At 39.6% G+C, this 14,114-nt stretch overlaps 1 protein-coding gene across 1 annotated transcript; it reads right to left on the reverse strand.

The window, feature by feature from the left end:
• Window positions 1-205: 205 nt before the first annotated feature.
• Window positions 206-5,405, reverse strand: LOC146618063 (uncharacterized). Its single transcript, XM_085373552.1, has 5 exons — window positions 5,213-5,405; window positions 4,153-5,048; window positions 3,943-4,003; window positions 2,833-2,986; window positions 206-338 (listed from the first exon to the last, which is right to left on the reverse strand). Exons 1-5 carry the CDS (start codon window positions 5,403-5,405, stop codon window positions 206-208), a joined length of 1,437 nt encoding a protein of 478 aa, XP_085229678.1.
• Between the last annotated feature and the right edge of the window lie 8,709 nt (window positions 5,406-14,114).

Genomic DNA, 14,114 nt, shown 5'->3' on the forward strand with positions numbered 1-14,114 from the left:
TCCATTTCAAAAAGCTGTTTAATTCTTGCTTGCTATTCAATATGAAACTTCAAATATATGATGTACAGTTTAGGGAGATAGCAAGCATGAAGGAGAGAAGACCGAGTTCCATGTGTACGTGAGTGCATCCTCTCAGTACCTTTGTCCATTTGAATAACCTACTAAAAGCAGCCCAAAAAGTTCCAGTTTGATTTCCAGTTTCATTTCAAATTTTCCAGGGATTTTCAAAGTTGTTGAGTTCAGACAGGAACTTGAGCAGTCTCGGTGGAACGTGTAGTTGCTTCATTCCCTTCATCTCAGCCTTTGACCCTCGTTCTGGATTTATTCCCAGGAACACTCTTTAGGAAATAGAAAATAGTTTTTGATTACACACTCATAAAATATGAATGAAAACTACAGGCTAATGTATAGGCTAAGCTACATACTTAGGAACTACATACTTAGGGAAGATAGTAACTTTAATCACCGCCGTGCTCTGTGTCAGTTTAAGTTTGCCATACAAAAAAAAAAAAAAAACGCCCACAGGATTATTTGTTTATCCATTTTAAAACCTATCAAAAATCATACCCAAATTTCATACATGCGTGACAGCGTGAGAAGGAAGAGTCAAATTACTGATTGCAAGAATTGCTTGAGGGGTCAAAATTACCAAAGCAGCTAACTCCAGTCTTCTTTTCATTAAGATGAAAGAAACTGATCCTCCACAGAACTTAATGTTGTCAAGACAGTTCAGCAGAAACTCTTGATCTCTGCAGTCAAGTTTGATGGGCATATAAACCTGGATGCCATACAATCTGAAGACTTAGAAGACAATTCCCAAAAGACAAGCCTCCCCAGACGCACTGTGAAAATGGTCATGCCATGGAAACTAAACAAAAACCTAAACTGGAAGAAACTAAACTATGACAACTGTGACTCGAAATGGAGGAAGGAACACAGACAACCTGACAAAGACTGAATGAAAACACAGACTAAATACCCACAGGAGGTGATCAGGGGAAGTGGAAACAATATTAATAATCCAGAACTGAATCCAAAATCCTGCTCCTCACATACAAGGTCTTAAATAATCAGGCCCCATCTTATCTTAATGACCTTGTAGTACCATATCACCCTATTAGAGCGCTCCGCTCTCACTCTGCAGGCCTACTTGTTGTTCCTAGAGTATTTAAAAGTAGAATGGGAGGCAGAGCCTTCAGTTTTCAGGCCCCTCTTCTGTGGAACCAGCTTCCAGTTTGGATTCAGGAGACAGACACTATCTCTACTTTTAAGATCAGGCTTCAAACTTGGAACACCAGCATACTTGATGATGTCACAGGTACAGAGTTTTTACTGCCGTCCCCTCTTAATTTAACTGTGATTAATATGTTATGAAGCTTAATTTTAATCTCAGCCAAACCGATTTACTCAGGAACAAATAAAACACTGAAATAAACCAAACATTAACATTTCGAAGTTATCTAAGAGACTTCTATACCATTTTTAACCTGAGTAGTTAAAGACTGCGGGGGGAGGAGGGGGAAGGGGTGTGTGTGGCTGGGAGTCTGCTGTTCTTGCTGGCTCTAGTAATCCTCGACCTCCCAGCTGGTGGGAAACAGATGTCTCCGAAAACATCGGAGAATATTTGGAAATCTGGTATCTTGATAAATCGAGCAGATATTTGAAGCTTACACAGCTACATTCTCGCTTGAAAATAACTTGAAAGTTTGTTTTGTGACCCAGAAAGATTAAGTTTTTAGCCATTCTCCTCCACCATTGCTGCGTTTGGGTTTTGGACCAAATGCATTCTGGGATATTTAGCTGTACGAAGTGCACACAAGTCACCACCGATGCATGCTCGATAAAACAGGTGGAGCAAGAACCCATATGGGAATTTTTCGTAACTTGAAAAGAACTTGACACTTTTGCAACATAAGAAATCACAAATACAAAAATAAACTCAAAATGCTGGGTCACAGACGCAGCCCCTGACTTGTCTGTCATAGGGTTCTGCGACATGACAACAATCTCATATCCCGATATAAGACATTTATCGTCCTGTCAACGATATAAATCACAAAAATGTAATATTTTATGTAAATTCTGTGAATCTCGGGCAACTCGACTTGCGTGAAGTGTTTCCAGCTGGGCGTCCTTTACCTGGAGTCGAGTGTTTTAACCGTTGCATGAAACTATACATTTTTAGACAAGTTGTAACGGCCACCATTTTCTTTCAAAGTTTGAGTCTAAGGTTTATTTTTTAGCACCTGACGGCTCTTTTTTTTTTTTTCTTCTCATCTGTAAACTCTCTGCTTACACTTCACGTGATTCGGTTTATTTTGAAAAGTCTCAACAGGATCTTGAGCTTTATTGTGGAAGGTTTACGTGGAAAACAAACAAATGGACAGCAGAGCCACACAGTGGTTTTACCGTCATTGTTGCTAACGACAACACGTAAAAACAGGCGTTTGTCCGTCCATGGTGTGGTTATATTAAATATAAGAGAAAACTTTAAGAAATTAATATCTCCGCTACAGTGACCATCAAAACGATGAAAAAATATTGCTGTAAACAGTTTATTTTATGACACCACAAAACAAACGATAGAGTAATAGGAAACAACAGATGTTTTTGTATTGTCATCCGATATATCCAACAACCCTAGTCTGTCACATATACTCTGTGTGAACCTGAGCACATGAAACTGTGGTGTACCTGCCAGGTATGTTGTTCTATAAAGACATCAGACCCTTGTGCTATCCTCAAGGATTACATTTCTAACAGTTTGTTCAGAATCTCCAAGACTGTATCATATACGATGCTGCTCAACCAGTGAAAAATCAAAGTGCTTACCTTTGAATGAACTCCAGGGTAAGTGACATCTCTTTTGGGTATTTTATGTTCAAGACATAAAACAAAGCAAAAGTGTACGCCAGAGCCACAATAGGGGAGTTGATGTGGTCGTTTACAATTTCTTGGTCAACAGCTACCTTGAAGTGCTGGTCACCTTAAAGCATAAGACATCAGTATTACTAAAGACAATCACAAATGCCCATATACGTTTGCTTATTAGGATGCCATTAGTTGCGACCTAAAACAGCGTCTTCTTGGGAGTTCATGTTAAAAATATACATCAAAACAACATTAGCCGTATACTAATATCATAAAAACAATGACAACCAGGTTAAATTCCACAAGTGTCTCTTAGGTGACCTGCTCTAAAACCTTTAAACATATTTTTTAAAATCCAACTTCACGGATAGTATTGCCATTATTTTTTAGAGTTGGTATCTGTAATGTAAATTAGCTTTAATAATATAGCATTTCATGCCCAATCTGTATAAAAAAAGTGGTCTTCATAACAGCCACATGTCAATTGCTATGTCATATGCATATGACCATGACTAAAACCAGTACTTAAAGGAAATGTGGCATAGTTTTTACAATAGCTATGTGTATGAATAACAAGACATGCCTATAACTTAGTTAATTAAAATAATAGCAACAATAATAAAGTAATACATTTTTTGGTTTACATGCTTTTCAGCAGCACAGGACCAAATGTATGAATAGGTGAGCAGATGACATCAATCACAACAGAGATGAAAACGTATACCATATAGATATGACTAGACCAAGATGAAGATAAAAAACCAACACAAAATGAAAAAAACCTAATAACGATATTTGAACAACCTGCTCAATTGAGATCTCATCTATAGACCATTCCTGTTACCCAACTCAGTGCATATGGTTTTGACAATGTTTAACTCCAGTTTGTTCATTTTGACACATTTGGTAATATTCGTCTTTAGTTCTTCTAAATTATTTAAAATTATACTAATTTGGTTGTCTATATACTGTCTGAAGACAACCAACCCTCTCAAATCTAATGCTGCTAATGCATTGGATGGTAATATTCCCGGATTTTTAACTGGAAAGTGTGTAATATAGACTACAAACCCATAGCAAGTATGCAGGGGGTGCATGGGATGCTCAGTCCATCAGCTGTGCAAATCTGTTGCTGTAAAATAAAACACAGAAACATAGGGAATGTCATTGTGAGCATTACTTGGGCAATGCAATTGATTGGTCTGCATTTAGTTTAAGGCATTTCATGCAAAAGCACATTTTATGTTTGAGTACATTAAGCCGGGGGGGGGCTAAACCCACCTCATTTTGGTACATAAGATGGTGAGGGTTTTCCTTGAAGTACTTTGCAATTCCAGCTATCAGTGATAATGGACCTTCCAGTATTTCGATGCCTTTTAAGTTAAGAAAGTCTTTTATGGGCTTTTCTTTGATTGTTAGTTCTTCTGATAGCCTTGTTTGAACTGCAAAGCCAAGGAGAGTCTGTGTGTGCTCAAAAAGGTGGACTGCCTCAAAAAGGAAGGGCCACTCATCCACTATTTTGTTTACAGCAGTTCCTTTGTTTATAGTTGCACGTTGGATGCAATATGTTTCAGCCATCAGTTTTCGAACAGATGATTCCTGAAGACGGTCAGTGTTGAAGGCTCTTTTTAACTCATCTTGCCTAATTTCTAGTTCTTCTGTGTCCTCAACTGCAGGCTGCCACTCAACACATCCATACCAATCTGAACATGTAGGCTTCTTCTTTCTGGCTTCATCATCTGCCATTTTCTTTGCTGAGCAGACCGTTAATGGCCTCCTAACATTTTCAACTCTGTTTTCTAGCTGTATAAACAAAGACTCATATCCTGTTCCAATGACTTTAGTTCCACTGAGCTCTCTGTCTTGAAAAGAGAAGGGATATTCCTGCACAATCTGCCTTGCAATCTCTCGCAGCTTTGCTCTTCCTGGTCGTATGTTTTCTTTACAGAGGACATCATCAATAATAACACGAACAAGTTCTCTTCTCTCCTTAGGCTTTGGTCTCTTCTTTTCCCTCAACGCAAGCATGAGGTTGGGAGGCATTTTGTGCCATGGTACAGCATATGGCTCACAGGGTAAGGAATAATCCATGGGACCAGGAGTTAGAGATGATGTTTGGGGAAGTTTGTCACTCTGTGGCAAAGGTCTTGAAATGGAGACCAATCCAACTTGTTGCTCTATGAAATACACAAATTAATATTAGCTCAGTTTTTAAAGTTACTCACACACATAATTTTAGTCTCAACAATCTGGGGAAGGTATACACAAATCTATTCATAACTTTGCTTTGGTAGCAGCATTTCCTTTGGAAAAAGAATTGCACACACACCCCAAGACTTACCGACACTGAAGGCCTGAATCAGTCTTCGACACTGAATGGGTGGTAGAATTCCATCGACGTCCTCAATCCTGACAAAGTTAAGGTCATCTACACTGTTTACTCCAATCACTTCCAGTCGAGCCATGAGTAAATCCATGAGATCATTGCTGAGCAATGGCATAGCTTTTTTAACCAACTCTTTTACTAGCTCCATAGTGGCATATGCTTAAGCGGGAGGAGGGACCTTGCACCTTTCTGATAAAAGGAAAGGGGAGAAAAATCACCAAGCTGGTCAATATTTTTGCAAATGAGCTTATCAGAACAAATTTTCTCAAGTTCATAGACCCCAAGCTCAGGCACCCAGCTGGCATTTTTCTCCCTCAGCAAAAGAAGGACAGTTGTTTCATTTTTAATAACAATGCTTACTATTTGTCCTAACTGTAGCTGTCTCTTGGTGTATCTCATTAGGACAAGGAAACCATTCTCATATGAAGTACCCCTGACTTTAACTTTATCTGTCACAACTGAGTTACTTGAGGTAACTTCAAAGTCTGCAACTGCCGCTCTTATGCCACCGTCATACAGATCTGGATAAAATGTAGTTGAGTTGAAAACCTGAACCTGTGGACTGAACAGGCCACCATGACTCTGATAAGCCTGGTACAACTGATGTCTATCAGCAAGAGACTTGGTCACATTTTTGAAGTTTTTATTTGACCTGATGCACCTTTTGAAATAACTATGCTTGCTTTCAAAGCGCATAGTCCACGTATGTATGAGTGGACCAAACTGTAAACTCAAATCAGCATAGTGAAGCAGATAGTGGTGTTTTGGTCTGAGATTTACATGTGGGAATAACTCCTGCCTCATTTCCACATACTCTTCGACGAGTACCTTCATGTATGCAATCTGCGACTCTGATAGCATAGGTGCACAGACAAATTCAACCAGCTCCCTCAGAAGAAGTATAAGCAGCCATACAGCATTGTCAGCATCTTTAATTCTGTCATGCACCAAAATGGGTAAAAACCTCAACAGCCACCTGTTCTGGGCTGCATGGCCTCCAAGCTTTATTCCCTTGTTGGAAATGGCATTTGGTTTGTCACCACTTTCACCAGAAAAAGATCCAAGTCTGTCATTTAGTGACTCATAGCTGAACCACTTTTTTGTTTTTATTAGGAACTGCAAACATAGTGCTATGTCATAGTCAACAACACCTTCAAAAAGGTCATGTGCCAGACATGGTGGCAGTCCAGGCTGACAAACATGAAAGTTAGATAATCTGTTGAAAACACTGTTGCCTTTAATTCCATGATGCATTGTTACATCAGGGTGACTCTCCAAAAAATCCAGAGACTCGTTATATCCAACAGGATCTCTATGCATGGCAACTGTGAGTGAGTTAGACCTAAAGTCATCTTTTGTAACAAGACAATATCTACAGAAATACTCACAAGAGCTGAAATTTTCTGTAAACCCACCAATCATGTGGGAGCCCAGGTTATCTCCCATTATGCATGCAACAGTACCAGTATACAGCTTGCCCTCAAAAGATATGCCTTTTAACTCCAGCTCACACAAGTCTGACACAAGTTTACTGAAAACTTTATCCACACCAAAATATTTGCAGTCTTCCTCTAAACAGAGCAGTACCAACTGTATTTGGTCAATAGCTGATCTGTGGTGTGTACATACATTTCCCAAGGTTAAGTAGACAGCTAAAATTTTGTGCTTTCGTTTGGCAGATCCAAGAGGGTTGGCCACCTCAAAGGAATCTTGAAAAAGCATCACCTTTAAAGAATCTGGATCTGAAGAAAACATGGCATTAGATTTAATGACATGCCCATCTGTAATATCACAGATTGCACCATCAGCAGCAGAAACAGAATTAAAACTCTGTTGAACTGCATTTCCCTCTTTCAGCAATGCAGTGAGGCTTTCCAGAACTGGAATGTAATGATAATGCTTCTTCTGCCCATTATCATTGTACCCAAGCTTGACTTCCACAGGGTGAACATAGTTATAGTGTGCCTTGTAATACTGCACCCTTCTATGGTGTGTAGATAATGAACCATTTTCATTCAAGGTTTCGTACATAGGACTCTGCTTGTAAACAGTTTGCTTAAGACATCTTAATGTCTCAGTTGGAACACCATACTGTTCAAGTTCTTGAGACAAAACATCCATTGTGTACTCCTGCTGAATATCCTGAAGGGTTTTCATTTCATTTGCAATCCCTGTAATTGTAGATGCTGGAACTAAACACTTTGCCTGCAATCTCAAGAAAAACAAAGCTAGATTTGTTGTATAGGCATCTTGAATGTTATGATTCGCAACATCAGTGCTTTGGGCTGCATCAGTCACATCAGTGTTTTCAGTAACATTTTCTGTTACATGTGCTCCTTCACCTAGTAAGGGCTGTCCAACTTCACATATATGTGCAGGTGCTATCTGGGTGACAGTCCACCCTCTATGACACCTGGAAATGTGAGATGAAAAGGATGTCTTTACATTAAAAGTTTTTGCACAATTACCAAAAGGGCAAGTTACACTTAAACCCTCTTGTATGTGACCACTTAAGTGAGTCACAAGCCTTTTAACATCTGCATATTCTCTGTTGCAAAAATTCAACAAACACTTTAGCTGCACAGACACATTTCTGTTCCAGGTTTGTCTGGTACTTGTATCTTTGTGTGTCCGTGACATATGAACAGCAAGGCAGCTGTATGAGGAAAATCTTCTGCCACAATCTTTATGGCCACACGAAAAAAATACATTGTTAATGTGTCTGTGTGATCTGCAGTGTTTCAGGTATTCAGTCAAAGAGATGCACTTAAATCCACAAACATTGCAAGTCAACATAACTGAATAAGGATGCACCAATCAGATATCATTCTGATCCAAACACTAAGAGATGGAACAAATAGTCATTGTAATATGTCAAACTACAAGCCAATACATTTAATTCAAGCCTGTTTCAGTGTTTAACTTGCCACATTTCAGTGGCAGCTAGTGCGAGTTTCCCTCCTCCCCGCTCTCTCTCACACCGGAGCTCAAAATGATAGCTTCCTTTTCAGTTTCCAAAGGTAACAAGCTCACATGGCCTTGTTCCAGTTCTGCCAATGTTTGTTGTTGCAAAAATCATTTAAGGCACCCACTCCACAGATCACAGCTGTCCTATGGAGAAAAAAAAAATTCAAGATCTTGAAAGAGCATGTTTTTACTTAAAAGGAACTTTACCTTTTTATTCAATTATTAATATCCTCAGTTTAAATTTTTTACCAAATTAACTAGATAAGCACCAAGTTAAAAAGCATACCAAAGTTAATTAAATGGTGTCATTAATAAATGCAGTCAGTCAATATAAAACCAAGCTTCATATGGGCTAAAAACCAACCAACCAACCAAAAAAGACACACACACACAAAAAAAAACAAACCCAGTGCAATCTGTAAGTAAAAAAATAAAATAAAAAAAAATCTATGCATTAAAAAATGGATATTTACTCTTCCTACTTTTCACAATAAAAGTCCTGCACAGTCATTGCTGTACTCTGGTTATATGACATGTGACTATTGTGGTTATATCAGTTTTGGACAAGTATCAGATTTCATTTTTTAATTTCTTTATACATTAAGGAATATACTATTTTCCCTTTTCTCTTAAAAACATCTGTTAAGCTAAAATTGTGTCATTAAGAAAAAGCATGGGTTACAAAAAACAAAACATTTGTTCTATTTAACAAAATAAAATGCAGAAATAAGTGTACAATATTAGCTTTCCCACTGCTAGTGAAAACTGTTTTCTTTCCAAATAAATCTCTCACTGAACTAACACAGCTAATCCCCCAGCATGTTTGTACTCTATTGTTACCTCGGCCAGGTCCGCGGCTCTGAACCGTGGTAAAGAGACCTCTGGCTAAAACGTCGGTTCCGTGTCGGGCTCGTAGCTGGTAATTACCTTTACTGTCTGGGTCAACTTTGCTAGCTAGACAGAGAGAGGCGCTGAAGAGCTGCTACAACGGAACTTTCTTGTTTCGGAGGCGGCGAACACAGTGTACAGTCGAGTCTTCACAGCCTACTTACAACTGGGCTCGTTTTTGGCTGCAGTGGTTATTATTGTAATTATATGCTTTCATCTTCTGTTTCTCGTCGGTAACAACTAGTACTTATCGACTCTCCTCTTTCTCCCTTCCTCGCGCTCACTGACGCGCGCACACACACAACGGCAGGGGCAGTCCCACACATTCAAGCACGGACTACACCCCCCATCGGGCTATGTTCTTAAAGGGCTATGCTTGTAACACTCTGCTAATATTGTCTTCATGTTAAATAATTTTTTGAATAATGTTTTTTTTAAAAAAAATATTTAAACGTCACGCCAATATGGGCCGTAAGTAAAGGTGACGCGAGCTGCGAGTTTGAGACCCCTGACACACCTTAATGCAAGGTGCATTTCCCCAGAAACATGTCAGTTGACGGAGCTAGCAAACATTGTGATTGGCCTTTTAAGCACAGTCTATTTTCTGCTTTTTCCCCCGCAGAGTCTTTAAATTCATCACCAAGCGGATAACAAATTATTCCTCATCTTGGGAATATTGTTTGCACCAACTGTAATCTCCAACTAACCAAGCATATCAAACTCCCATTAACTCATTAGTTAGCTAGAAGGCCTACATTTAGCAAAGCATAAACCATACAATACAGGGAATAAACTTACTCATACCATAAGCATTTATTTATACGAATATCTGTCAAATAAAAACTGGTGATTATATAGCGAAACTCTGCCTAACAGCCAAACAAGCGCCATACACCAATAGAATTAAATATAAATTATTGTTACTTCAAGATTACTCAGCAAATTCTTCGATGTGGCAGACACGAACTGACCATTATTAGGACAATTTTCAACAAAAAACACGTAAAATTAAGTCTTTTAAGATATACATTTTAAAATGTGAAATACATATTGGATATTTACCTGAGAAAGATGCAAAATTGTCTCCAAATCCCTGCGCATGAAGATGGCTGCCTTGATTGTAAATTTTCCCGCTTCTTGTCGATTCTTACTCCCAGAATGCAATGCATAATTAAAGAAATACGGAAAAAAACCTGTGAAAAATCAAAACGGAAAATTCCTTCATAGAAAAACGGTAGATTGTACAGTATTTTTACGGATTTTTTTTACAGTGCACACTGTGTTGGATTGTTGCTGCTGTTCTTACTATTATATCCCAGAGCAGACACTGGAAAACAGGGAGGGAAGAGAGATCTGTACTCTGTACCTGGAAAAAACAAAACAAAAACTATTTTATGGTTTTGGAAGATCAACACTCGAGAATCTGTGTAATGAACTGAACACATGATTGCATTAGACTAAACCAAGCACACTTGTTTGCAGTCAATTGGTCTTATGGTAAATGGACTAGTTCTTATATAGCGCTTTTCCACTCTTCTGAGCACTCAAAGCGCTTTACACAACTTGTGCATTCACCCATTCACACCCATTCGCACAAGCACAACTGACATTCACACACATTCATACTCCGATGAATGCATCGGAGAGCAATTTCGGGTTAGTATCTTGCCCAAGGATATTTGGCATGCAGACTAGGGGAAGCCAGGAATCGAACCACCAACCTTCCGATCAGTAGATGACCTGCTCTACCACCTGAGCTACAGCCACCCTATGTATGTCAATACGATGCATTTCTTCTATATGTAAAGTTCACAGAAGGATAAGAAACATCTATGTGTGGAAGCAGCAGGCACTGTTCACTATATATATGCGTCACGGTTCAGCTGTGTGGCAAGCAGATTGTGGGCCCAAATTCAGGACTCAGGACAAAGGAATTAAATGCTAATGCAGCTTTAATGGTGATGAGTAAATAAGGTAACTAAACAAAGAGTCACAAACATGGATGAAGACCTGGAGATGCAGAGAAGCATCGATTAAGCAAGATATCAGAATTTAATTCAGTTCAATTCAATTTTATTTATACAGCACCAAATCACAACACCAGTCGCCTCAAGGCGCTTTATATTGTACAGTAGATCGTACAATAATAGATACAGAGAAAAACCCAACAATCATATGACCCCCTATGAGCAAGCACTTTGGCGACAGCGGGAAGGAAAAACATCCTTTTAACAGGAAGAAACCTCTGGCAGAACCAGGCTCAGGGAGGGGCGGGGCCATCTGCTGTGATTGGTTGGGGTGAGAGAACGAAGACAGGATAAAAGACATGCTGTGGAAGAGAGACAGAGGTTAATAACAGATATGATTCAATGCAGAGAGGTCTGTTAACACATAGTGAGTGAGAAAGGTGACTGGAAAGGAAAAACTCAATGCATCATAGGAATCCCCCGGCAGCCTACGATTATTGCAGCATAACTAAGGGAGGATTCAGGGTCACCTGGTCCAGCCCTAACTATATGCTTTAGCAAAAAGGAAAGTTTTAAGCCTAATCTTGAAAGTAGAGATAGTGTCTGTCTCCTGAATCCAAACTGGAAGCTGGTTCCACAGAAGAGGGGCCTGAAAACTGAAGGCTCTGCCTCCCATTCTACTTTTAAATACTCTAGGAACAACAAGTAGGCCTGCAGAGCGAGAGCGAAGTGCTCTAATAGGGTGATATGGTACTACAAGGTCATTAAGATAAGATGGGGCCTGATTATTTAAGACCTTGTATGTGAGGAGCAGGATTTTGAATTCTGGATTTAACAGGAAGCCAAAACAGGAGAAATCTGCTCTTTCTTTCTAGTCCCTGTCAGGACTCTTGCTGCAGCATTTTGGATTTTAACTGAAGGCTTTTCAGGGAGTTTTAGGACATCCTGATAATAATGAATTACAGTCGTCCAGCCTGGAAGTAATAAATGCATGAAGTAGTTTTTCAGCATCACTCTAAAATCAGAAATATCCTGTCTCAGAGATGTTGCAAAAATGGAAGAACGCAGTCTTACATATTTGTTTAATATGTGCGTTGAAGGACATGTCCTGGTCAAATATGACTCCAAGGTTCCTCACAGCGTTACTGGAGGCCAAGGTAATGCCATCCAGAGTAAGAATCTGGTTAGATACCATATTTCTAAGATTTTCAGGGCCGAGTACAATAACCTCAGTTTGATCTGAATTAAGAAGCAGAAAGTTAGCGGCCATCCAGGTCTTTATGTCTGACAGGGGATTTCTAAGAATATCCCCCCAGGGCTCTTCAGCTGAGACACCTGAGTTAGAAAACACAAACACTGCAGTCGTCTTTACTCGCGAGGGCAGTCACAGAGTGCTCGTCCTCGCAGGAAGCACTCACGGACTCGCGCTCTGTCACTGTCTGCGTTCTTTATTTATACAAGCTGGTCACATGTGTGTAAAAACATAACAAAGTTATTCCAAGAACTTAGAGCTGAGGTTGCCCTTTTCTAAGTCTGTATGTTCTTAGAAAAGAGGAAGCTGTTAGATGCTAAATAAGTTTATCACACAAGAGTTCATGTAAAAAGTCACGTAGACATGTGGATTGCTTAGTGATCAATGAAAACACATTTCATGTAGCTGATCACACTATGTACAATTTTCTTCTGGCAATGTCTTTAAGACATTCCTGCAGTTTAACTCATTGGTGAGTGTTATCTGGCTTCATGGACAGATAGAGCTGGGTGTCATCTGCATAGCAGTGTAAATGTATGCTATGTCTTCTAATGATACTGCCTAAGGGAAGCATGTATAATGTAAATAGAATTGGTCCTAGCACTGAACCCTGTGGAACTCCATAATTAACCTCAGTGTGTGAAGAGGACTCTCCATTTACATGCACAAACTGGAGTCTATTAGATAGATATGATACAAACCACTGCAGTGCAGTACCTGTAATACCTACAGCATGTTCTAATCGCTCTAATAGGATATTATGGTCGACAGCATCGAACGCTGCACTGAGGTCTAGCAGGACAAGCACAGAGATGAGTCCACTGTCAGAGGCCATAAGAAGATCATTTGTAACCTTCACTAAAGCTGTTTCTGTGCTGTGATGAGCTCTGAAACCTGACTGAAACTCTTCAAATAAACCTCTGCAGATGATCTGTTAGCTGTTTGACAACTACTCTTTCAAGGATGTTTGATATGAAAGGAAGGTTGGAGATTGGCCTATAATTAGCTAAGACTGCTGGGTCTAGAGATGCTTTTTGAGTAAAGGTTTAACTACAGCCAGCTTGAAGGCCTGTGGTACATAGCTGATTATTAGAGATAGGTTGATCATATTTAAGATCGAAGCATTAATTAATGGCAGGACTTCTTTGAGCAGTTTTGTGGGAATGGGGTCTAAAAAGTGATTACTTTTCCACCATGTAGAATTGGATTTTATTTCCCCTAACCTAGGCCTCCCATGCTGCTCAAGGTCCATTCCCCAGGAGTTGAGGAACCAGGACACACTTATTTGGAGTGGGCTGCTGGAACAAGAAGGCACAAGTGGACAAGGGATGAGAACAGGGTGCGGTTTTAATGCTACTACACAAATTACATGAAGCATGAAGAGGAAGTTGGACCTATGGAATCTTTGACACCCAACATCTAGACTGATGACAAAACAACTAGTAGCTCAGTGTTCCAACATCCAGAAGAAGCAACTCTTTTCACAACTAGATATTGACGAGGTATAACTCAAATGTTATGGCACGGGGGAGCAGGAAATCAGGTCAGGGGGAAGATATCATCATCCCATCCCAGGTACCAAGCCACATTGAAGGCATTAAGTGCAAGAGCAGGATTGTGGATAAGCTAGAAACCTGGACCCTCTGTGGCTGATAACCAAGAATATGTGAAGTACCCTGTCGCGGTTCGAATTTTTGAGGAAGAGACATACGACTGAAAGTCCATAGTGGGTCAACACAAATTATTTTATTAAAACACATATATGTGGTGAAGATAGGCTCTG

Source organism: Diplotaxodon limnothrissa, linkage group LG15 (genome assembly GCF_057381915.1).
Source record: "Diplotaxodon limnothrissa isolate DT_005_m linkage group LG15, D_limnothrissa_male_GT1.1, whole genome shotgun sequence".
Taxonomy (NCBI): domain Eukaryota; kingdom Metazoa; phylum Chordata; class Actinopteri; order Cichliformes; family Cichlidae; genus Diplotaxodon; species Diplotaxodon limnothrissa.